Genomic DNA, 27,351 nt, shown 5'->3' on the forward strand with positions numbered 1-27,351 from the left:
AAGGGATGGTCCAGGCTGGAGATATTTTATCTTAATAAATAGAGTAAAATTCACAGAGCAAAATGCTGGAAATTTCATCAAAATCGGATAACAATAACGAAGTTATTGGATTTTAAAGATTTGGATTATTCGGGTGAAACAGTTCTAGGCATGTCTTCATGAATATTCATTAGGTGGGCTGATGATGTCATATCCCCAATTGTTCTTTTGTATTTTATCATATGAAATTAGGTTTATTCAAGAATGTTCTACCAAGAACTAAAACAATTGGATTGACAACTGATTTAGTTTTTTATTGCCGCAACTTATTTCATCATAATGGAGACACATCATTCACACATGTATGAAAAATGAAACAATTATCATTTCATGTAATAACATAAGAAAAACGAAAGTGGGGGTATGACATCATCAGCCCACCTAATGAATATTCATGACGATGTGCATATAACTGTTTAAAAAAAATATTGATAAACTTAAAAATTCAATAAGTTCGTTATTTGTTATCCGATTTTGATGAAATTTTCAGCATTTTGCTCTGTGAATTTTACTCTATTTATTTAGATATAAATATTTTCAGCCCAGACCATCCCTTTAAAGTTCATTCCATTCTGGAGAATACACGGTCCTTGAGACATCTATATCCTACAGCATGTACAGCATCCAGATGAGAATATAACCAATAATAATATAAAAACAAGTTTGTGATGAATTTACAATATAAAATATTTATTTAAAAAAATATTGGTTGTGGTCAGTGTTTTGAACAACATACACATACGGTACAACAATGAACTTGATCGGTTGTCACAATTGATTGTAAACAGTGATTGTGATTGATCCGATCAATCACAACTATGGACAGCCAGCAACGTCAACATCTAACATGCATGCATGTTTCTTCAAAATATTTTCTATGATGTATATTCATACATTCATCGTTCTCTTGAAGATTCAGTGTGATTCTCTCTGTTTACTATAAAGGAGATTGCGCAAATTTCCTGTAGAAAAAATTATGACACTGATGGATTTCCATAGAGTTACAATTGATTGGACCAATCGTAACTCTTTGTAAGATGGGGCCCAGTGGTGGAGCGTTGGCAAAAATATAACGTTTTTTTATTCTCTGGGGCTACCGTACTTTACACAACTTACTGGCTAAATCTACAACATTGGATGAGTTTTGACATTACAGTGAATGGAGATTTTCAGGGCTCTTTTTTTTCTTCATTTTCCAGGGCTCTTTTGATTATTTTGGGGCAAAATAGCCCGAGCCCTGTGTAATTTTTTTCCTCGGTGTTATAATAATAATACTAATACATGAGATTTGTATAGTGCACTTTCCATCTTGATTAGATGCTCAAGGCGCTTCAGAGCAGAACAACAAAAACTATTTACATATAATACATATCTGAACAATAAGACAATGTCTATCAAAAAACACTCTTATACACGTATGTTTTCAGGTTGCCCTTGAAGGTGGTCACTGAAGTCTGGGTTTTCATACTCTGTTGGAGAGAATTCCACAGGCTAGGCCCTGCATGAGCAAAGGCCCCTTCCCCGCATGATTTCTTAGCAACTCGAATTTGTAAAAGATTAGATGATGAGGATTGTAAATTTCTTGAGGGTTGGTAATTATGCATCAAGACCTAATATTGCAACTGGGGGAAGTTCCATTGACTATATGAAAAATCAAAAGGAGGATTTTAAAGACTATGCGTTCCTTCAGGGGCAACCAGTGAAAAGTTTTCAATATAGGGGTGATGTTATTCATGATTAATATGTTGGTATTCCATAAATATAACGGTGACATAGTAGAAGCAGGTGATTTAGTTTATTCTCTAGCTACATGGCAATGTGGTATCTCTTTTAAAATGATTCTATCAAAGGCATGTTACAAGCTACTGTAATCCTGTCACTTGATTGGCTGGAGCAAATCTGTCAAAGAAATGTAGATTGTTAAGGATAGGATAAGGACCTCAGCAATTCTCAACCGCGAATATCCAGTTCGCTGGTTGGCTTGACATGTACGTAATTCTCTAGTTTGTCCTGATGAAGACCTGTGCTTTCACTGCATACATGGAGAGAGTAAATCCAAGTTGCTATCAAAAGTTCAGTTTCTTCCATCAGTTAAGAACTCAAATATCATATGCAGTTTTAGATAAGCCATCTCCTAAGCTCTGGTCTTGCATTCACTTTCCTCATGCATCTGTGCCTCAAATCACCGCGAGTGAAATGTAGTGACTTTGTTGATCCAGAGAGCCTAAAACACGCAGCATGTTTGCCTTTTTAAAAGGAATAGCTCGGCTAATTGCGTCATTGTGTCATATTCCTCGAACGTTCTAATTCCTCACAGCATTTTAAGAGGGCAGTTTGAACCTCCGAAGCACACTGTATTTGAGACTTGACTGTTGTGATATACTGGCCATACGTCAGAGCTTCCGTGGGCATCATATCTGGTTTATGCGAGTGGACAAGTGGAACAGGGGTGTATCGCGCCCCATCCAAGAACTGGGTGGTGCAATCATAGGCAAGACGCTGACAACAGAAAATAGATAAATGAATCAGTCATATGGTTATTGCCTTATTGGATTCTGAAGTTTGCTTTAAAATTATCTAATCTTGGCCCATTTTCCATCATCTTATTGTAGGAATAATATCCTATATTATTTCAACCCTTAGTTAACTGGTGGGGGTTGCTTTGAAAGTGTTGATTTAATTTAAACAGATATTATATCATTATAATCTTCACCAGTATTTGTGCATCATGAGTTGAAACTCTAATTGGGCTGTTTTAAATTGAATACCGGTATTGATTTCAGATGGTCAGTTTTGCTTTTCGCTACAAAATGTACACATAAAATGTTTCTGATTAAATTTATCAGGATACATAAATATCCAACTACATTGTACACATAAACAGTATATTTCCTGAAAAGTAAACAAACAATATACTCTGCATAAGACAGCCTGCCATAAATCGAATAATCGCCCAACTAGATGCATTATTTCAGACCAGAATATATATATGCAAAACACAACACATGTATTAATAATTTTGACTAAGTCAATTTTAGATTTCTCTGGTGCCAAGAGTTTTGACTTAATACACTGCAAAAACTCCGGTATTGATTTAACACCAGCCCATAATCTATATCTGTCCACAACAGAGAAGTGTTAAACAACACCAGTTTTGTTTTGGTCTAACACCAGCAGGCCGTTTGATAAAGCTGTTCGTAAGTTAAGAGCGACTTTAAGAACGACTGGTGAACCTTTCTAACGCACTAAACCATCGCCAATGAATATACCGTTAACCACAAAAAAGGATCACCAGTCGTTCTTAAAGTCGCTCTTAACTTACGAACAGCTTTATGAAACACCCACCAGATATGTGTTTATACAACACCAATTAGTATTAAAACATCGGTTTGATTCCACACTGGTGTTATTTCAATACTTCTCTGGTGTAGACATATATAGATTCCGGGCTGGTGTTAAATCAACACCGGAGTTTTGGCAGTGTACGCTGAGTCACCTGTATATTAAACATATATATTTCATCAAATAAACAAGCCCTGCTTAATTATTTATCTCTTTTACTTACAAGAGACAGCTCCAACTGATCACACAAAGAATAGAATTCCTCCAAGCTTTTGTCAAATCTTGCTGCAATATCATCTGATGCTTTTCTAAGTTAACAAGAGACATAAATCATGTGTAATAAGCATGTAATCAATACATAAAACAAGAAGCTGTTCCACAAAGGATTGCAATATATGACTCTCAGTGCTACGGTGAGTAGGACCTCTAAAGTTAACATAATGTAGAGTGCCAAAGATTAAATCAATAATGCAGTCTATTAGGTGACTACATTATAATACACATCCATAGTTAAGAGACACAGTTACAATTTTTTGTTTTACTCTTTATTTCCAACATATTACTAACCCCAATGCAATTTTGATAAACAATTAAAGTAAGAAACAAATATACATCAGAATTATATACTTGAAACTCAGATGGATCATGAAATACTGTAGCTTGAAAATAAAATAATATCTCAAATGTTGGAAATGGAGAGGTCCACTGTGAAGCTGTTTGTAAATCATGGACTCCTCAAATGAAAGTATTTAACAGTTAATATAATAATCTGACTTTAATAACTTACGTTGTGTTATCAATTGTGGCAGAGTGACTGAAGGCTTGGGCAGCAATCTTCATAAGGTTCTAAGAATGAAATAAATTTATCAACATTATTAAAACTCTATGATTGTTATTTTCAGGTACGTGTAGGTTGCTTTAAATCAATGCTGTGGTTTTCATTTCAACAATAGAGGGACAATCTGCAACAAAGGGAAAGCATGAGAATTACTAATCGAAAAAGGTCTCTTTCATTAAATTACAGGAAAGTCGGAGGTCGAAAATATGCGGAAACAATGCAAGCCCCAACAAGTACAACTGCTTCTCTGACAAGAGCCATGAGAGCAGCGAAACCACAAAATATTCCTTGCTAGTATTATTTTTTGTAAAACCCTTTAACTAAAATTAGAATGGTCACATTTTTACAAGGATGATGGAACCATTTATGTTATATATATATATATATATTGTTAGTTAGTATATCTTGCAATGTGAGATTGTTAAAAAATGCCAGGCGTCTTGGACAAATTTTAACTCGTGAACAAACATGACAAAGTCAAAGTTCAAAGCGTGATTTATTATAGAACAAAAGCTTTTCTTCGTTTGTCTTTATTTTTTCTTTTCTTTATCCTCTTCTTTTGTCTTTTGTTTTCTTTGTTTCTTCTTTGTTGTCTTTTTTTTCAAATTATGCACATGGTGTTGTACAAGTTTTTTTTTATATATTGAAAACTGTATAGATAAAAATAGGTAAATAAACAAATTAATAAATGAATGAATACTCGATCGTGCATAAAATGAATATATTAGTTGATCAAAATTATTGAGCGATCAGCATGTCATCTCTTAAATGTTATGAAAATACCATATTGACGCCCATGATCTGGAAATATATGATGAAGAAATTACCTATCATCCACAGTACCCTCTCTCTCTCTTCTATAAGTTATGGTTTCGGGAACTCAACCTTGGAAAGACATTTGGCCTATGCTAGCTCCCCATATTCTCTCCCCCCCCCTTGTTATGTATTATTTCCTTTTTGTATACTGTGCATGTACTCTTATTTCAATTTGAATAGTATGTTGTATGTTTTTAATGAGATATAATAATAAAAAAATGAAATGAAAATTAAATGTAAATTTCTGATCAATTATTTACAATACTTAATCCACTCATATCATCCAACGACCAGTTTTGCCAAAATAATACCATTTTAATTTCCATTTCCGCATGCTCTAATTTATACTGCTGTTTCTATTTGGAATATTTTTCCTTAATTCTTGCAATCACTGATTTATCACTAATAATGATATTTATATTAATATGTATTATGTTTGAACGGAAATAAAATAAAGGATTGGATCATGAAATACAATTATAATATTAAATAAATAAATTTTGCCATACATTATATCCCAATAAAAGTTATCATAGGCCTTTATCACACCTTCCCTTTTTTTATAAGTGCGTAACCAGGTGGGGTGGTCTCCCCCACCCAAACGTCCCCCCAAAAGGAGGGGAAAAAGGTAGCTTTGTGAGATTTTTATCGCATTAAAAGAAAAAAAAAATTCTCAAAAGAATGACAACCTAAATGGAACAGTTTTTTCTCTCTCTAAATTTATAATCATATACTAATACATTATTGTTTTTCTGAATTTTCTCCTTTGTTTCCCTTATCCTTTCTATACTACCCCATTTTCCCCACCTCAGCTATGTGTTTTGAGGCATCAAGTAAAAAAAAATACATATTCGGGAATGGAATTAGTAAAAAAAGATTAGGCAAAAGTTAATGAAGTCATGTTTTTTTCAAATGGATCACACAACATTCCCAATCCTTATTCAGGGCGGGTAAACTACACTGTCACTCCCCTCATATAGGCTACTTATTCCGCTTCTCACCTGGTCAATCATTTATTTAGGGGCCGTGGACGGCCGGTTCCTCATTTAAAAAGAGGTAGTCATAAAATTTGTGCTGTACTGTACAAAAAAAGAAGTACAATATCTTTATAACATTAGATGAAACTTCAAAATTTCAGTTATGCGGAATATGGCTAAATTGTTTAAAATCAAATTTGATCTTACCAAGGGAGGCATTTAATTATGACTCAAAGAATGCCCTTTTCTTTCCAGAATGATAAAACCGTTCAGCTTCCATGCTTCACGCAGATCACTTTTACCGTTCAAAATTAGGCTTACTTTCGAAAACTAATAATAAAGTTTATTGTATTGAGAACCTTGACTTGCCTGCACACATCCTAAATGATTTTACCCTACTGGAAATGACCCCCTCATCCTTGCATCCTCCATCCTCTTTCCCTCACACTCCCTGCCCTCCTCCTCTGCTTCCTCTCTGACATGTCACTGCCTAAGATACATCTTAAAAATCCACCTATGTCGACAGCACCATCAAGAAAGGACCTGAACTCTGCAATTGCCGCCAATCTCCGAAGACCGGAGGAAGGAAATATACAAGTACATGTACAAGTACAAGATAAAATTACTGGAGACGATAGAGGAATCTTTTCATTTTAATTTCTCCACATGCGCTAGTACACTTTGCGTGCACTTACTAATATGATGAATATCCCTCAAATAGCGTCATTTAAGCGTTGATTTATTTTTCTCCTCGTTAACAAAATACAGAGCTTGCTTCTATTTCCAATTTTTTTTGTCTAATTAGCCAAAGAGGGCGCGTGATTTATCTTCATATCAAAGACACTACAGTACAAGGGAAAGACTAGGCACAAAAACTATTTTACACGTAAATCGATGCAAAGCGTTACGCGAAGTCGGCAGTGTCCAATCTTTTTACTGTTAAGACTTTGGTGGAACGTTTGACAAACGAACGGTAGCACTTGCGAGCTTCGTTCAAGGTGTGTAGAATTTTCTATATTTTTTGTTTGATTTGTCATCGCTTTGAATATTTTCCAAAAAGTATTATCGTCAGCAAAAATAATATAAAAGTACATTTAATAAGTTATTGCATTTATTGGTGTTTCTATTTTATCAAACAATCATGAGAATTGTGGATACAATGAATCAAGAATCGAGTTAAATAAATACTGACAAGCTGAATTAAGGTTGTGAATTGTATTAGCACAACCAATGATCCACCCAAGGGTTCATTACATGCCACCGTGGGCCGCGCAGAAAAATAAAGCCATAGAAGTCATGTGTTGTGGACACCAGAAGTGGGATCGCAGCACGCGCGATCCACTAGTTAGAAATCCACTGCCAAACGCGGTTCATGGTGCGAGGTTAGTATACTAATAGTAATACTAACCTCGCAATACGTGTGATCGTGAGTGCCAACAACCTTCCTTCTATTTCCGTCGCACCCAAGGGTTCATTACATGCCGCCACGCACAAAAAAATCAAGCCATAGAAGTCGTGTGTTGCATGTTGTGGACCCAAGAAGTGAGATCCCAGCACCCGCGACCCACTAGTTAGAAATCCACTGCCAAACGCGGTTCGTGGTGCGAGGTTAGTATACTAATACTAACCTCGCAATACGTGTGAGTGTTTCCGTCGAAGAGACATGCGAAGAGACAGTCTCCCAAATTGGCCGTGCGCCTCTTAATTATTCTTAAAATACATGTAGCAAATGATTTTTGCTCTCCAAACACCTCCTGACTAACTTCACAACTGTGCACTGGTTCTTACCCGTAATGCCTCTTTTAATAAAAGCGCGGTCATCCTCACTTTGGCGATAGTATCATGATCTTGATGCTGTTGATGGTGATGTGATGCTGCTGTTGCCTGCTGCTGCTGCTGCTGCCCCTGTGGTAGGATCTGTGCCGGCGGGGTCGGCTGGCCTGGCATCGTCTGAGGATGCGGTGGTGGTACGCCTCCCATTTGAGCGGCATTTGGGGGTTGCATGCCTGCCATACCTTTATTTAACGGTCTTGTTCGGTTCTTATAAATTACAGCTTTGAGCTAACACTGTAGTTAAAGCAATTACAAAATGAACGACGATGATTTCACGAATATTCGAACCATTCTTTCTAGTGCTGACAGACTTCAAATTACTATCAGTAACTAAATTGCAGATGAGCGTTGAGGGCGCTACACCACAAATTTTAGTTACTGGATTATTACTAATTTCTCTATAATATGAGTTGACAGCCAACTGAAATTCTGTCAGAAAATTTCAAATTGTACTTTTTATATTTTTTGGCTTTAGAGGGAAGGGCTTAGACGAGGAATTAAGTACCATGTACATTATTTTGCAAAATTTTGTAGATGATCGAGCGAAGCGAACAAAAAAGAAACAGTTAGGGCAGTGGCGTACCTAGGATTTTCCAGGATTTTCGTCAGGGGGGCAAAAAGGTCTTTCAAGCTCGTCAGGGGGGGCAGGGATACATGCATGGGTGGTGGCTCGTCAGGGGGGGGGGGCAGACTGCCCCTCTGCCCCCCCCCCCCCCCGTAGGTACGCTAGTGAGTTAAGGGCATGATGGGGGGTGGGGTAACGTCGATCTCCCAAAATAGATGTAGCGGTCACTTTATAGGCTTGTAAAGGAGCACATTTGCCGCGGAGGGGACCCCATTTCTGTTCCAAAGCATAGCAATTTTTATCTCATTGAGAAAAAAGAACAAAGATCGAGATCCGTTCCAATTAAAGCATAGCATTTTCTTCTTATCGAGAAAAAAAAAGAAAGAAATCCGCTCCAAAGTTCGCATATTTTTCTTTACGCCAATCTGGCCGCATTGATCCGCTACGATGAGCTGCATTTTTGGTGAAAAGCGGCCCGGCGCAGAGCGCTGGATGACCATCTGTAGTTCTGAAGCCTGTTCCGAGGACCCTCCTTTAAGCCCGCTCCAATAAAAGCCCCCATTTTTTTGTATCGCCCGCGGCACATACCTAGCTACCACTTTTGTGGTAGAGTGCCCCGGGAGTGCCCCCCATGGGTGTTCCCCAAAACTCAAAAGCGAGAGAGCAAAGCGAAGGAACTTGTCATGGGGGCAATTTTGCATTTTCTAAAGTGAATTGGCCTTATCGTGATATTAAGTCACACACACTTTTGGTGAATTTGGTGATAAAAACTTAGTCAACATTGCATGTAGGCCCTCATTTTTCAAAATTTTAGGGGGCAACTGCGCCACTCGCCCACCCCTCCACCCCGCATACGGCTTATGATTTAAGTAACTTATGATTGAACATTGACTGACTTAAATGCTAATTGACTGAGTTCACTCAAGCCATTACTATAGGCTCTTCGGGAAGTGTTTTTCCGACAATGCTATGCCAGTGTATGAATTATCTTTTGTTAGGCATACTTAAAGCCCCCAGTACGAAATCACCATGCAAACAGTACAGCAAATTCTCAATTGGTCTTCAGGACGTACTAGTCGGCGTACAAGTACTATGCCTTAGTTTCTTTGGTTCAGTGAAATTTGATTTGGAGGGAAAAGGCAGGAGCTTGCAGTCGCGTGTAGTTCTGATGTCGGTCTGGGTCTCCTCAGCTGTTGGCACAACTAGGCTGTGTACATATATGTAAGCCAATAATATTCCTAAAACGTTTTTGGTACTTGTCAAACCTCTATTATTATGAAGCAAAACGGGCCCGTAATCTGAAAATTTGTCATAACAATAACGCAGTTCTTGCATAGAGCATTTCACATTATGATATAAACGTCCCTATATGCGCCCGGTTGGTTGGTGTTGGAGTTAGGTTGGCGCTCTTCAATCTAGTACATTATCTGCGCCTTAATTGGATTCAGGACTTGGATATTTGTAATATCTACTAAAAAATGTTTTGTTTTTTTCATGGTAGAGAGTTGACATGATATACGTACAATCAGGAAAAGTTTGTTTCATGTGAACTCAGTAGCGTCCCTGGTAATTGTTTTTATCTATTCATTTCTTTTTTACAAGCAATAGGGCCTACAGAGAGTTCAACACCATTCTACTCATGGATGAACAGGCTGCATGGTCAAGTAATAATAACAGGCTGGTGTCTCTGTCATTTCCATCATTAAGAATAAATTATTCTCGACCTCGTCCAAAATTACGGGGAGAGGATCAGTCCCCCTGATTCAAGTTTTCTTTAGGCCGGGGCTACCTGCCAACCTGCTCCTCCACAGTAAAACACTTTGAATTTTTATGCACGTTAATTGTTTAAACCCGTCGTTCTGACAGCTATTGTTGAAACTTTTAAAAGTTATTATTGTAGACAACTTGTTAAAAATTCTAATTAGTTTTAAACTTTTAAACAATCGTTTAAAATGTTTAAAAGAACTTGTTTAAAAGTTTAAACAATAGTTTTGAATAATGGGCTAAAACGTGCGTAAAAGTTTAAACAGTGTTTTTGCAGTGATTTCTTTTGCGATCAATGACATCAACCGAAAGGAACCCAACTGGAATTTAGTCTTCTATGCTTTTCACACTGCATATATTTTCCTTAACCCCGGCAAATTGGTGGGGCTAAGGGGGTCTTAGCCCCACCAATTTCCCGGGGTTAAGCTAAATTAGCTCACTTCGGTTTCACACTACGTTTTAGAAAAGTGAGCTAGCACGGTAAATAGTACGGTACCATCTGGCCCTGCAAAAAGCAGCGTTAGCAGGCTTATATGCTTTTCACACTGCATTTCCTAAACCCAATACTATTTGCTTAGCTGGGGTCACGCCTTAACCCCCGCGCTCGCATCATTTGGTTAGTGAAATACGTATGGTCTTAGTGAATTCCTAAAAACAAGCCTTAAGAATGCCCCTCTTCAGGTATGAATTTCCTAAATTTTCAGCTCGCGCTTCGCGCTCGCAATATTTGATTAGTGAGATGCGTATGTTAATCATGATAACAATGACTACAAGTGCTATTTGGTCTGCTGAAATTATCGAGGGTAATACTTTTTTTAGTTTGCTATTATTTTTGCTAAAAAGTTTGTAGTCAGTATTTAAAAGAGAAAGGGGTCGCAATTGTTTTAGTTGTGTTGTGACCTTCCGAGACTTAGGGATCAAAGTTATAATGCCTCGTCTCATAGAAGAGCAAAGTTCAACATCACTATAGCATTTGTTAAACAGTTTACATAAAATATCCTTATGCTCATTCCAATAGCATTTGTAAAAGTTGGCAGTAAGTCCATCTGACCCAGGGGTCTTATCGTTTGGCGTTGACACCAGCGCTTCAAAACATTCAATTTCTGTAATAGCGCATACAAACCATAGCTAAGTCTTCTTCAAAAATAGATAAGTTCAGTTCTTTGTCCCAAAATTCATTGTTGCTTAAAGCAGTGTCGTTTGACTTGTATAATCTTTCATATAATTTTTTTTGAAAAGGGAGATATATAGGAGAAAATGTTCGTTTATTATTATAGATATGTTGGAATATTGTAAGGAAAATAAACGACCTGGATTAGCTTTTTCAATTTATTTTGAAAAAGCCTTTGACTCCATCGAATGGAATTTTTTATTTAAATGCCTCGAAAAATTTGGGTTTAAACAAGCCTGAGTTAGATGGATTCGAACTTAATATAATAAAATTAAAAGCTGTGTTCTAAATAATTGATATTCTCCCCCGGTTTTTTATATTGAGAGAGGGGTAAGGCAGGGGTGCCAACTCTCCCCATATCTTTTTCTAATAGGGGCCGAAATTTTAGGGACATTGATAAGACAATCTACAGAGATACAAGGGATTCAGGTTGGAAAAAAAGAAATACGATTAAGCCAATACGAAGATGATACAATCATATACTTATCAACTACGGAGAAATATCTTGAAAATTGTTGTTCCATCCTAACTTATTTTGGAAATATATCAGGTTTAAACATAAACATTGAGAAGAGTAACGTAATACGGCTAGATGGTGTTAAAATAATAATTTCAAAGAAAGTAAAGTTAAATGGGTAAAAGACGCATTCTCTTATCTAGGAATGAAGATACCTGTTTCTGATGAATTGGACATATATCATTTCAATTTCGATGATGAAATACAACAGGCTGACAATCTACTGAAAGTATGGAACATGAGAACGTTATCATTAGCTGGGAAGATAACTGTCATCAAATCTCTAATAATTCCAAAATTTGTGTATTTATTTAGTATTATTCCAAATCCACCAAAATAGTTTTTTATTCTCTCCAAAGTAAACTTTTTCGATTTATTTGGAGTAATAAGAAAGATCGTATAAAAAGAAAAATATTGTATAACGATATATGTGATGGTGGTTTGAAAATGATTCATACAGAAACTTTTTGTCAGGCACTGAAAATAGCTTGGGTCAAAAGAATTTTAGACAAAGAAAACGAAGGTAACTGGAAGACTTTGTTTTATATACATATGAATAAGATAGGTGGTCATTATATTTAACAATGTAACTTTACAGGTAAAGACTTGGATAAACGCATGAATAATTTCTGGAAAGATGTTTTAACTTCATGGTCTCATTACAGATACTTCAACCCAGTTAAATATAAAGATATCTTAAATCAATCATTGTGGAATAACTCTTATATTAAAATAGACGGTAAAACGATATTTATAGAACAATGGTTTGAAGCAGGTATTTTATATGTAAAAGATATTATAAAGAATAATGGACTATTTAAAACTTTTCATGAACTTCAAGACGACTTTAATCTACCTAAAAAGTGTTATTTATAATTTTTTTAATTGATTTCTTGTTTGAAAAAAGAATGGAAAAATACTTTAAGATCAAGTGTTACAAATGATGAATCTGACGATGTAAATAGTTTAAAGAGATTTATAAGTTATAAGAAGGTGACGAAATCCTGCTATTTAAAACTTAAATAAAACCATTGTTTAAATATATCAGAAACCAAGCAGTGTGAAAAATGGTCTGATGATCTAAATGTAGGTCTATAAGTCTTTTGATCCAGTGGCAAAATAGATTTTTGACTATTTATTGGGTTACCTTGGATTCAAAATCAGAATGTTCCAATATAAGTTTATTCACCGTCGTATATCAACTAATGAGTACTTATTTAAGATAGGTGTGAAGAATTCACCATTGTGTATTTTTTGGAAAACTGAACTACAAACTTTGATACACTTATTCTGTTTATGCCCTATTGTTTCTAAATTTTGGACGGATGTAAATATTTGGTTGAATTTCCACAATATAAGTTGTCACAAATTTTCAAATATTGATATATGTTTTGGTGTTCCAAGTGAGTTTCAACATCTCTCAAACACAATAATTTTATTTGCAAAATACTTCATTTTCAGAACAAAATGTCAAGAAGGACAACTTTCGTTATCTTTATTCATGAATGAGTTGAAATTTGTTGAAAATGTTGAAAAGTTTATTGCTTTTAAAAAGGGCAAGGAGGTGCTACATTATAAAAAAATTGAGACCTTTTACTAATTTTGAACTAAGGTGAGACTTGCTTTTACTTGTTATGTATTTAATGATGTACTTTATCTTCATTACGTTGAATATTGATGTATCTTGTTGTACACGATGAATATTCTACATATATTTTGTTTATTGAAGCAATAAGGATTCAAAAAAGAAAAAAAAATGACTACAAGTGCTTCACGTGTTTAGATGTAATTGTAACAAAATCAGCAAGTGCTTGGCACTAGCATTAGATGAATATGATGAAATATGTATACTCTTAATGGATTCCTAAAATGGATCAATATTATACAAAAAGTCCAGCTCGCGCTTCGCGCTCGCATTGTTTGTTTAGCGAGACAGGTACGTATCCTGAATACAAAAATTTGCTTATAATGTCCTTCTTTAGGTCTGAATATAAAAAAATTTCAGCTCGCGCTTCGCGCTCGCATTATTTCATCAGTGAGATACATATCCGTGTCCGTGTAATGGCACTGTCCTTAAAAATGTCTCTATTAGGTCAGTATACCTGCAACGAAGTGACACAAGTTTTTGCTGGTGCCCCCCCCCCCCCATGCCGTGATCCACGGTACAACACTGAAAAGACAATTTTCTTGAAAGACCGCTGAAAGACTCTTTTGAACCGTTTCAAAAAGTTTTGGGACTCACGAGGACCATAAGACCATTGAAAGAGCCATCAGGAATCGTGAAAGAACTCGAAGATCTTTGAAAGTTACAGCAGTCTTTCAGAGGTATTGCTCTCTGTGGAATGGGGGTTTCACAGACACGCACAAGGTCAATACACATACAGCGGTCACTGACAGACGGCGAAACACATCGGATGCTAACAAAGTGTACCACGTGATCTGGATGCATTCCTTATTTGTAGATGCTCGTCTCTCGCACGCTCCCACTGATAACAACACGCCGCACCTATAAACGCTTCAAATCCCGCGATTGGTATTCCAGTTATAAGCATGTTCAAATGCTATATCAGTCTGAAGTAAACAAATTTATTTTGGGTGGGATTTAGATTATCGTGATCAATGTTTGTTATGAAACAGCAATGAACTTTTGAGTTATGTTGCGCCCTCGCAACTCATCTGTTATAAGGCAAAACAAGATATTCCATTCTATATAACACCGCAATTGAAATAGCGTGGGCTTGCACATCTGGGCACCGTCTTACAAAGAGTTGCGGTTGATCCAATCAATTGCAAAACTATGGAAAGCCAGCAAAGTCAACATTTAAAATGCATGCTTATTTAATTTTTTTTCTAGATATGAATGCATATCCGTATAAATTCATTGATTTCTTGACAATTTGGTGTGTTCTCCTTTGTTAACAAAGCACATTTTTCAAATTTCCTGAAGAAAAATTATGACACTGATTGATTTCCATAGAACTACGATGGATTGGATCAATCGTAATTCTCTGTAAGACGGGGCCCTGCACTACAGAATGGCATATAGCATTTCAATCTGGTCTTGCTCAGATGATTGCAGAGTTTAAAAGTGCATGCATCCAAGTTGCTTACTGAACATGCTGAATAAATAATGATTGGATTCCCATATTTTTAACATGACAGGGTTATGCCCGTCACAAATCAAGCCCCCAATCTAATTTCTGGAATGAAAGCAAAGGTCTATGGTTATTTTTATGATTGGGTGGCGGCGAGCCAGGACCGAGGGACGTGACCAAATTGCATTTCCAAAGATAATTCCTTCTCATTCCCCCATGCTAGGGGCCTGTGATTATTTATGAGCAGAAATAAACCTTCACGATGACAGATTGAAACTTTGGCGGCAAAAGCATGGTCGTATTATAGGGAGTCCCTGGGTCATTATCGTCTGCTCACGATGCTGAATGCCAGAGGGTCTGGTATAAAAGCACCTCCACGTCTTCCCCCGATAGCAAAGCGATTCCACTCGGGCTGTACAACACATGACTGGGGTATATAAGATATTATAACTCCCCTGGTGTACTATCTACCCAACTATCGCCCTCCGACACGGATGGTCTCTTAAAACATACATGGTCCCCGATACAGTTAGCCCTCCGGGATATAACTCCGATGTTGCAATATACCAAGTCTACATCTAACCCACAGTCTCCCATACACACATTCATCATGTATTCGTCACCGCTTCAAGAATTCACATACAAATCCACGGACACACACTGCCATCATCCCATCAACGCCACAGCTATCCACAGAAGTAGTGGAAGAAACTTTTCAGGACAAATTCTCTCGAAGTTGACATGAAAATGCCGGAACAGGAACAGCAAGAGGAACAACCAGAAATGGAGGCTTGCATGAGCTACCTGGCGCGGCGCAAGCCGCGGAAATTTTTGATGGATTTTAGTTATTTGGACATGATTTGGTCTGAGGACACAAAGCTAATTATACGAGCCGGTGATTATCCACCAGTTGTAATAGACTCTCCAAGTCGCCTGGTATCGATGGGCCAATTCGAAAAAGGGTAAATACACAATTTCTGATCTATTTTATAATATTTGTTTTATATAAAGATGTGATCATTGTGTCTGCAAAAAGTTATGTTGTAAAGTTATTTCTTGTTAAGTATTAAAGAATTGAGAACAGCATCGAATTAAATTAATGTTTGGCAGCCATGCCTGCTCTATTCTACTGACAGCGTCTGGTTGCTTCAATGCATAGACCTAATTAATATGACATTGGCTAAGTTCAAACGGTCTTGGCGTATGAAGTCATGAACTTAAGTGAACTATTTTAAGTTTAATGACAAGGACTGGAAAACATACCACTCACTATTGCGCCAGTACATTTCCTTTGGATGCCACATACATTGAACAATATTTTCCCATAATTATGATTATGAAATATCATGAAGAAACCATGTGAAATTATGAATATGCCTCAATTTGTTGTAAATAACATTGATATTTACAAAATGTCATGTTCTTGTAATAACAACTGAATCAGATATACAAAGTGAAGGAGTCCTAAAATTTTAGTGGTATTTTCTTTTGTAATTCATACGACTTCTGAAAAAACAATATGTTGCTATTCATCAATAATGATTTGGGGAAATTTACTTTAAGCATTAAAACGATTGTGTGTGTGTGTGTGTTTGTATACCCTTCATTTTCACAATAATCTGTTACAAGTTGTATGAAACATAATTATTGTCATTATAGTTTACGCATTTTTTTCGTGGATTTTAAGGATGAAATCAAATCTGAGCAATATTGCCACTAAAATGAATATTAAGAAAGTGTGTAAGGGACTGATGCGACATATTTGTGTTTTTATGTTGTACCATGAAATGTAATACTATTGTTTGCTTTTGTTTATTTGACGTTTAAGTCTCATTAATTTGTATGTTCATCGTTAGCAAAAATCACAAAATCAAAACCGAGTTGCGATGCCAATTGTTGAATGCATGGTTCGACCTGCAGTTTTATGAAAAACATAAACAATCATAAATTCAATGTCATGAAAACTTGTACAATTGTCGAATGTAGCGTTAATAATCCAATACCTAAATACATTCACAAAGCCTTTAATTGTCATGAATTGTCTCAGACATCAACTGACCAAAAAATCTAACAACTGCCTTTATTGTACTTCTTATGTTATCATAAAAGCTTTCAATAAAATTATTCATCATTAGGCTGCATGCATCCAATTGAAATAACTACAATAACAAACCATTTTGTAACTATAACCTCAACTGAAACATCAAAGTATAATTAAATTCTCACATTTGTTTCTCATATTCGAATTCTATATTGAAAAAACATTCAGCCATGCCCAAGGCTATATAATTTTTTGGTTGCATTTGACTAGAATACAGTCTTTTATGACGAGAATATAGTAAGATCGTGACTAGACAGAACGTTGATAATATATATTATATCAGTATACAGCACCCAACTGGTTCGTAATCTAGTCATTTAGTTTGCTCTTAGAGTGTATAACGCGATGTGAACAGATGATAAAATGCATAATTTCAATTGTTTTAGATATATATTGCATACTTCGACACGTTGACCTCTATATCATGTATTATCATCTCCCCGTTGGTCACGCCGGTGATGCATGACAGATTGAGATCATGTGATTTGATAGCTGTCCCGTCTAGTAAAACAAATACAAAACACGTACTTTTGATTATTTTAGACTTTTGTTGCATCTGTCGACGAATCACTATTGCATCACCGAGTATAATACCCTCTTTCTATCTCCCTTTTGGTCACGTGATGCAGTGGATTTAGATCATGTGATACATGTGAATTGAAGGCTGACCGAGGCTACCTACTATGGACCAATCCAAGGGGATCGATCGAAGTCAGGTTTAAATATGGAACACAAGGAGATGACTTCAGGTGAGTAAGAGAGAGAGAGAGAGAGAGAGTTCAAATATCAGGGCCCCATCATACAAAGAGTTACAATTGATCCAATCAATCGTAACTATGGAAAACCAGCAAAGTCAACGTATAAATACATGTTTGTTATAAAAAAAATTCTAGATATGTATATCCATAAATTCATTGATTTCTTGACAATTTGGTGTGTTCTCCTTTGTTTACAAAGGACATTTTGCAAATTTCTTGTAGAAAAATGTTTACAAAGGACATTTTGCAAATTTCTTGTAGAAAAAAAAGTATGACACCGATGGATTTCCATTGAGTTACGATTGATTGGATCAATCGTAACTCTTTGTAAGATGGGGCCCTGGGAAGCTCTGGGAAAGTGTGTTCACACTGTGGTCACATTGTGGACTACGTCAATTATGATTTGCACTGTTAAAATGCTTGAATTTATTAGTGTGAAGACATTTCCATCACTTTGAGGGCACCTCTACAGTGTGAATGTTCACAGTGGGCGATGTAGAAATGTGATCCACACTTTGAAAATGCTCGAATTGAATAGTGTGACGATGATTTCACACTGTGAACACACCGAGACTTAGTTCCACTGTGTGACACTGTAATCTTTCCGGTAGGGATGGCTCTTATTCTAAAATGATGGTACTTGGAAGATAGAAAGGACATCTTATCACCCTCAACATTCCAACTTCCATGATGCTCAAGGAGCCTCATAGTGTGAAATCATCTTCACATTGTTGAATTTTAGCATTTTAACAATGTGGATTACTTTTCCAATATGTAGTCCAATAACACAATGTAGAGGTGTCCACAGTCCAATATAGCTTTCAGGAAAATGAAAAAGGATATTGGTAATTTAGAACTCGAAAGGAAATTTAAACAATTGCGAAATGTGGTACAAAGAAAAGTGAGGAAAGCTAAAGACGAATTTTTCCAAAATCAAATTGAAGACAATAAACATGATTCTAGGAAATTATGGAAGAATCTCAAAGAGTTAGGTTTAAAAAACAAACAAAAAAATATTCAGAAAAGTGTTATTAATATTGAAGGGGAATTATGTCATGATAATCTAAAGATAGCCAACGAATTCAACAATTATTTTACAACAGTGGCCGATAAATTAGCCTGTGAGCTCCCCATTACGGACAGAAGTGAGTTTGGGGCCGACAGTCCTAATTCAAAAAAACTATACGACAATAAAGGTATACAAAGAGGCTGTTTTAATTTTTCTCCTGTCACAGAAAAGTTTGTATTAGATGAATTATCCAAGTTGAAAATATCAAAAAGTACCGGACTTGACTTGGTTCCTGCTAGATTTTTAAAGGATGGTGCAAAAAAACGTCTTTATACCTTTAACTTACATTATTAACCTATCTATTTCAACTTGTACCTTCCCTGATGAAATGAAAATCGCTAAAGTCACACCACTACACAAAAAGAAAGACAAAACTCACGTTGGCAATTATAGACCTATTAGTGTGTTAAGCATAGCGTCGAAAATTTTGGAGAAATGCGTGTATTCTCAAATTGAGAAATACTTTAAAGAATACAAAATCATTTATGAATTTCAGTCTGGTTTTAGGAATGGTTATTCTACTGAAACATGTTTAATTCACTTGTTGGATTTTGTTAGGAATGAAATTTCCGAAGGCCGTTATGTTGGCATGGTTCTTCTTGACTTACAAAAAGCATTCGATACGGTTAATCATGAAATACTCTTAAAAAAATTAGAAGTGATGGGTTTGAATTCAGCATGCTTGAATTGGTTTAGGTCTTACTTGACCAATCGCCGTCAAATGGTATCCATGCAAAATGTACTTTCATATTCTATGCCTATAAAGTGTGGAGTTCCACAGGGGAGCATATTAGGTCCCATTCTTTTTATGTGCTATATCAATGATATGTGTATTCGTGTTAATGAAAGTAAATTACTTTTATATGCAGACGACAGTGTTTTACTCTATTCTGATACAAGTCCTAAGCTGATCGGTGAAAAACTTAGCTTAGAATTATCAAATTGTGTTAAATGGATGATAGATAACAAGCTTAGCTTACATGTTGGTAAGACTGAAAGTATTTTGTTTTGTTCGCGGGGTAAGTCTAAGCATACAGATGATTTCAATATATACTATAACAATCAATTATTTAAGAGACAGAATTCCGTGAAGTATTTAGGCCTGATATTAAATAGTGATCTCTCATGTACATCCATGGTTGACTCTATTGTCAAAAAAGCTAATGCTCGCTTGAAATTTCTATACCGGTACCAAAATTGCATGAATACGAAATCCAGGCGCATTTTAAGCTTTTCGTTAATACAGTGTTTATTTGATTATGCTAATGCAGCATGGTACTGCAGTCTTGGAAAGGTTGATCAAAAAAAGTTTATAATTATTCAAAATAAGATTATTAGATTTATTACTTGCTTACACCCAAGAACACATGTTGGGAAGAATGAAATCGAAAAAGCTGGCCTTCTTCCCATAGACTTGAGGTCGCAACAACTTATACTTCACCATGTTCATAAAATTTTCTATTCAAACGAATATCATTACATATCAAAAAATTTTACACGGTCATCTAATATTCACGGGCATGAAACAAGAAATAGTCTGTTTAACTTTGTTGTACCTATGAGAAAAGGTCAAATTGGTAACACATTTTATTATAAAGGTATACATTTTTGGAATTCCCTCCCTAATCATGTTAAATCGGTTAAGACTTTTTCACAATTTAAAAGAGTATTGAAACAACACTTAAAAAATGTCCCCACTCTGTAATGTTAAATAGTGTAGTCTTATATATAACTATTTAGATATGATTTTTTTTTAATCAACTTGTTTTACATTGTTTCATCATCTTTTGTTGTTTGTGTGAAAGTTTGATGTCAAACTTATTTGTACTTTTTCATATCTTAGGTTTTACGATTCATGAATCTTGTATTAGTTACGATGCATTTACCGCTACCTAAAAATTGATTATTAGTATAATTCTCATATGTAACTTAGAAGTAATGATCGTTTACTCAACCTGTTTTACAATTATTTTAATCGTATTTTGTTGACTGCGTGTTTTTCATGGCAAACTTATTTGCTTTTGTCTTTTTATATATTAAGTTTTACAATTCATCGTGTTAATTTAGTGGTCTAGACTTAATTGACGTAGTTTGTAGATTTCTATAGGTGTTTTTCATAGATGTACATTGTCTTCAATTACTGATGTAAGGACCCCATTGGAAATAAGCCATCTCGGCTTTCATGGGTTATCCTGTCAAGGTATACACTTCTGTTCATATTTTCTTGTACTTGTTCATAGTTACCTGACAAATAAATCAAAATTATATTCATGTTATTCATTTTGAGCATTTATGCAGTGTGACTGACATATTCACAGAGTGAGCAGACTGTGAACACACCATGTCCACTATGTGGACTCATTGTGAATTTACCATGTCCACTATGTGAACACATTGTAAACATACCACATCCACTATGTGAACACATTGTGAATATACCATGTCCACTGTGTGATCACACTGTGAACACACCACATCCACTATGTGAACACATTGTGAACACATTGTAAATATACCGTGTCCACTGTGTGAATACACTGTGAACGCACTATGTCCAAGTATGTGAACACACTGTGAACACACCACATCCACTATGTGAACACATTGTGAACACACCATATCCACTATGTGAACACATTGTAAATATACCATGTCCACTGTGTGAATACACTGTGAACGCACTATGTCCACTATGTGAACACACTGTGAACACACCACATCCACTATGTGAACACATTGTGAATATACCATGTCCACTTTGTGAACACACTGTGAACACACCACATCCACTATGTGAACACATTGTGAATATACCATGTCCACTTTGTGAACACACTGTGAACACACCACATCCACTTTGTGAACACATTGTGAATATACCATGTCCACTATGTGAATACATTGTAAACACACCAGTGCATCCACTATGTGAACACACCACATCCACTATGTGAACACATTGTGAACACACCATTTCTACAACCAGTTCGTCTAATATCCAATTCCTCTTATTCCTTTAATATTGTCATATGGTCTAATGACCGGTTGGTCTAATTTACACTTGGTCTAATTTCCGTTTAGTCTAATTTCCACTTGGTCTAATATCCAATTGGTCTAATGACCACTTGGTCTAATAGCCAAATGGTCTTTTGACCAGCTGGGCTAATCGTCAATTGGTCTTATTTTCATTTCGTCTAATTGTCATATGGTCTAAATGATCGTTTGGTCTAATTCACACTTGGTCTAATGTTCATGTAGTTTAATATAAAATCACTCATTATGATTTATTTGATCTACAATTAACAAATATGGTCATGGATAAATAAATACACCATGCATCAAGACATGTCGCCAGGAACCGGAGGGGTAGAACTGCGACTTCCACTGGTATAGAAACATGCATTGGTTTCATTTGTTTCAATTATTGTATAATGTTATGCAAATGAAACTAAGAAGTAGTAGGTACAATACATAAATTTGCTTTGTGAGATGTTACACTTTAAAAAATGAAGTGCTATAATTTAGCACTTACAGTGCTTGTATAGTGACTGCACTACGAGTGCTGATTTTCTAGTTTGAATTTGAACTAGAAAATCAGCACTAGTAGTGCAGTCACTATACAAGCACTGTAAGTGCTAAATTAGCACTTCAATTTTTACAGTGTACTCATGACAAACAGAAAATGCAATATATATTTTAATGTAATATTTATATAATAATCGACAAGGGGGGCAAAAAACGGATAAAGTTTGGAATTCGCCGTCTAAAATGTTTTAAGCATGATGACGACACATATATGAAAATAACCTCTGCAATCTACTGCTGATGGTAACATAGTGATTGCCCTTCATACGACTTCGCAATGGAATTTGTTTTGATTGTGTGGCCCTGGGCGCGAAACCAAATTCTTACACAAGGATATAAATACACCGGCTATTGCGTGGTCGTATAATGTCAAAAGCAATTTATGATGACCATACTCTGTTCTGTTGTTTTAGGATTTGTGTCATAGAATGATTAGTTGTGGCACAGAAGACAGTCGAGCAGAAGAGGAGGGGGAGGCGGGGGAGTTAGCTCATTAATACCTTGGTCACATTTGCCCTACGGCGGCCGTACGGCGAGTCAAAAACAGCCGTTTTGTTAATTTCAATTCAAATCACCTATATGCAGCTGGTACAAAAATGTTAAAACGGCTGTTTTCAACTCGCCGTACGGCCGCCGTAGAGCAAATGTGACCAAGGTATAAAGCACACATAAAAGCTTTTCAAATGTCTTGTATATAATATTTTCGCACTAAGAATGCACATACCCGGCACATACTAAAAGAAAGTTCGATCATTCAGTCACCAAGCATTATAAAAAGGTGCTGTTACCAATTTCAAAGTTGCAAAGTTGAAAGTTTGGGAAGTTACAATTTGCATTCAATTTAGACCTAGACATTTCATATACTTTTACATCTGCGCACCCTTTTCAAGTTGAAATACGAGTATATTATTTGCTATTGTATTTGAGGTGCAATGTTGCACTTTCATTTCTTCTGGAAGTAACAACAGAACAAAATGAACAATATTGCAGAACTCGCATTTGATAACATTTTTTTTTCATGTCACTTAAACAAAGTTCTTATTTTTGCAAACACACACACATACACCAAATTTCTGAGCAATATTTTTTATATGAAGAATGTGTTCGATGGAATAATTAGAAATATCTTGACATATTCGACAATACTTCTATTTAGATTAAACTGTATGTGATTAAGGTATATACTACATTATTGGTATAAATTAGAAGCAATTGACAATAGACTGTAGACACCTGATAACCTTACCGACGTTTTTTTTTTCTTCTGAAATGGGATATTATTAATTGTCAACCATTGTCAAGGGACTAGGTTCGTTCAGTATCATGACATCTGAAGCTGCCACCCGAACCAGAAGCTGGGGATGATTGTCTTCACGACTCTGACGATAACATTCATATAGTTTACTACCCTATAATATATCACATGATTGTAATTCTGTAATACCGGGTGGGATCAACATATTTTGCTGTCTGGGACGGTACGTGAAGACGCGAGATAATAATTCCTCCTATATGCATGGCAGAAAGATGACTAGGTTGTTTGTTGGAAACGTTTAATGTGAATATGAATGGCCCGTCGTTTTGGAAGAGGGGAAAGGGGGGGGGGGGTGTGAACTTGAAAAAAAAGGTTGCCATTGCTGGAGGACCAGAGTGATCTATAGTGCACTCCAAAAAAAAAGAACGCACACGATTTTTGAAATATCTTTTCAGACAATTTTTCCCCAATATATACCACGGCTGTAATACTATATTTTTTCTTTGATGAAACTCATTTTTTTTTTTTTGGGGGGGGGAGGTGAGGTAGTAATCACGAGTTCACGACCATTTATAGAAAACTTTGTTGTCCTGATACAACGAAGACAGTTATTGTTATACAGATATCATGATCATCTTCTTTTGTATGGTTGTCAATAAAATACGTGGTCCGCAGATAACATATTTTCAATAAATTTGCTATTTCAGGATTTTAGAGGCAAATGCGATTTTAATTATTCAGTAATGATTTGAAGTTTTAGAGTAAGATTTTTAATCTATATTTTATCTATTCATTCCCGAACATTGTTAATGGCCACGTTCTCATTTTGCTTGACCAAAACTTCTTTTTCCCTTTCTCTTTATGTTTTATTGATATCGGTTATGGTCTTCTCTCTCTCTCTCTCTCTCTGTACAGTTGTTACATCGACCCCCAGCACCAAGGGGTAAGGATATACGAAAACCGAGGCTTCAAGAAGACCCAAATCATTGATGGAAAAAAGCCAATTTCGGGGAGCGTGGACCCCCACCACATCAAGACCCCGGTGCGTCCAGGAGAAAATAACTTCGAATTCCGCTCTCTGAGCGGAGAGGTCCGACTGGAATTTGAAGTCATTCGCGATCCAGACTTTCCCAAACCGAAGGCTTTTAAGTTCAATTACGTTCTCGCGCTGTGATTTTGACGTTGATACCTTACGACGCTAATGACACAGGCGACGTGTTTAATGGCCAGGAATTCGAGCCTTGAAGACGCCAAGGGTTCAAAAGTGACCCTGCTGCTTTAGTCATCTGCTGTGAAAATATTCGTTGCCTCTTCGTGAATTAGGTGTTTGGGATAATTATTGGAGAAGTGTTGGTGTGGAGTAATTTTTGTCGCTTGTTTCTGATTTTGTTTAATTGTAAGAGGTTGGGTGTTGGCAGGAGACCTGATCATCCAATATAAAATCGTTCTAAATACAGAAGGCTATAGCGTCAGGAGCGTCTGATGGTGCGCCGAGTTTTACATGCAGTCAGCTCGGAGTTGACATTCCAATGTACCCAAGATCAATCTTTTATGCAACAATTTCAAAACAAACAACTATGATTTGCTGTAAGACAAGGGGACATATTCAGAGATAAATGAATGATGATGCGTCAGAACATGAATATGTAAATATCTGCAGCCCGGAGTATCCCTTTAAGTGAACGAAAAACACTCCTTGTGTTATTTCAGTAATAGGGGTATATACCAAACTATCTGTTTTCAATATTTTCCTTTTTCTATTTCTCTTTCTTCTCAACATTTTCTTCTCTTTATCTCATTGAAAATTGTAATTTTTCCCCGACATTAGTGTCGAATTGAGCCAGCTAGCCGTTGATCTGGGATCCTGATAACATCGACATTAAGATTTACGATGGTTCATGAAAGCAAATTAACACCTCCAGGGGCCCTTTCATAAAACACGGTTTGTAAGTTTAAAGTGGCTTTAAGAACAACTGGTGATCTTTTCTTGTGGTAAATGATTAAAATGTTCACTGGTGAATATTTAGCGTGCAAGAAAGGTAGAAAGGTTCGCCATTCGTTCTTAAAGTCTTTCTTAAATTACGAACAGCTTTATGAAACACCCACCAGAGCAGATATCCTTGTACCCTGCCTGGCGCACACTAGGTAGTGTAAATGTTCCGTCATACACATATACTCCCCATAGAATCTGAATAATATCATAAAACCAGGGTGGCGCATTACATGCGCAGAAGCACTATCCGAGCACTGCTCGGCGAGCAGCCGTTCATCAAGCTACCCAAATCTCCCTGACGCATTGCGTGCCGTCACGAGTCAGCCTCGGACTCTCGATCTCAGTTTAAGCATGGACCTACACATGGTTTAAGTATATCAAACTAGAATGTAACGCACAAGCTCGCAAAAGTTTATTGAAAAAAGTATTACTTAGATTTCAATTTTAAATGTCTGCCCATTATAAGAGAGATGGGTACATCAAATTATACTTTTAGTTACGTGTAACAATATTTTGTTCTCTTTATGTGTGACCACTGTGATATGCAATGTTACTTTTATGTTAATCACAATTTTTGATGTATATAAAACGAGTCTCATCATGGAAATTGCGACAGCTTTCCAACGTATCGTGACACATTATTTCGTGGCTTTCAATCACGTGCGTTACGGCGTTCTGTTCTTATATGCGTTCCAAGTGCGTTCCATCGCCGATCGATGATGAAGTATCTTCAATATTTCGTCAAGTTTCATTGTAAACTGTGCACGGTCTAACTGGTCGGGTCTCCTCAATACGATGTAGTATTGATTCTAATTAATTATCATAATACCTGAGCTTATAGCAGATCTATAGCACTTGAAAGGTATCCAAGTCAATCAAATGAAATAGTTTTGCCTTTATGGTTCTGAAACAGTATCCCCGAAGCAGCTGTGTATAGGCCTAAATCCAATCAATCAATTACTAGTAGGTTATCGTCTTAGATAAGCCCTAGAGTTTCAAAAACAAAGTTGTTTTGAAATAGCAACATTCCCGAATCGGTATGAACTTACTTTTTCTACTGTTGAAAATGGCTATATATATTTCAAAATTAGTTTTGTAATTGTTTGTATTGCTGTTGTTGTTCTACGAATACAGTCTGTGGAAATATTTGCTTATACTTTGTTGTAAATAGGGCATGTAACAACCGATAATGTCGCAGATTGCAACATTATGCCTATAGAGCGTCCAACGCATAATGTCGTTACTTTTCTAACGCATAACGTCACATATCGCAACGCATAAGGTCGTGGCAAATTTCTAACGCATAACGTCACAGTCACGTCGTAACGCATAATGTCACAGCGGTGTTTCTATCAGGACTCGAGTTACAGATAATATATGAAATATGCTTTCACTCAGTATTTGGTTTAAGCTAACATTTTGAAAAGTGTGTGTGTTTGGGGTAGGCGCGGGTGCAGGGTAGTGGGTCCAGTATCGAATCCATTATCAGGAGGGGGGGGGGTTATGTATTTTTACTTATTTTGCGAGAGAGTGGAGTCATTGAGTACCTCTTTATTGTGTTTTAAAGACAATTTAAAATACAAATTTAACTATTAGTAGTTCACGACGTTTTAATAAAGAATTAAAAAAAGTT

The 27,351-nt window shown here is 36.2% G+C and overlaps 2 protein-coding genes and 1 pseudogene across 2 annotated transcripts; 2 read left to right on the forward strand and 1 right to left on the reverse strand.

The window, feature by feature from the left end:
- Positions 1 to 1,775: 1,775 nt before the first annotated feature.
- Positions 1,776 to 8,192, reverse strand: LOC129265775 (mediator of RNA polymerase II transcription subunit 29-like). Its single transcript, XM_064102663.1, has 4 exons — positions 7,801 to 8,192; positions 4,169 to 4,227; positions 3,605 to 3,689; positions 1,776 to 2,538 (listed from the first exon to the last, which is right to left on the reverse strand). The coding sequence occupies exons 1-4, from the start codon at positions 8,023 to 8,025 to the stop codon at positions 2,317 to 2,319; spliced, it is 591 nt and encodes a 196-aa protein (XP_063958733.1). The 5' UTR covers positions 8,026 to 8,192; the 3' UTR covers positions 1,776 to 2,316.
- Positions 8,193 to 10,841: 2,649 nt separating this feature from the next.
- Positions 10,842 to 13,462, forward strand: LOC129272021 (uncharacterized; annotated as a pseudogene).
- A 1,886-nt stretch (positions 13,463 to 15,348) lies between these two features.
- On the forward strand, positions 15,349 to 26,362 carry LOC129265780 (uncharacterized). The gene is made up of 3 exons (XM_064102664.1): positions 15,349 to 15,919; positions 17,688 to 17,807; positions 24,641 to 26,362. Exons 1-3 carry the CDS (start codon positions 15,699 to 15,701, stop codon positions 24,897 to 24,899), a joined length of 600 nt encoding a protein of 199 aa, XP_063958734.1. The 5' UTR covers positions 15,349 to 15,698; the 3' UTR covers positions 24,900 to 26,362.
- Positions 26,363 to 27,351: the final 989 nt, after the last annotated feature.

The sequence above is a fragment of the Lytechinus pictus genome, chromosome 7 (genome assembly GCF_037042905.1).
Source record: "Lytechinus pictus isolate F3 Inbred chromosome 7, Lp3.0, whole genome shotgun sequence".
Lineage (NCBI taxonomy): Eukaryota > Metazoa > Echinodermata > Echinoidea > Temnopleuroida > Toxopneustidae > Lytechinus > Lytechinus pictus.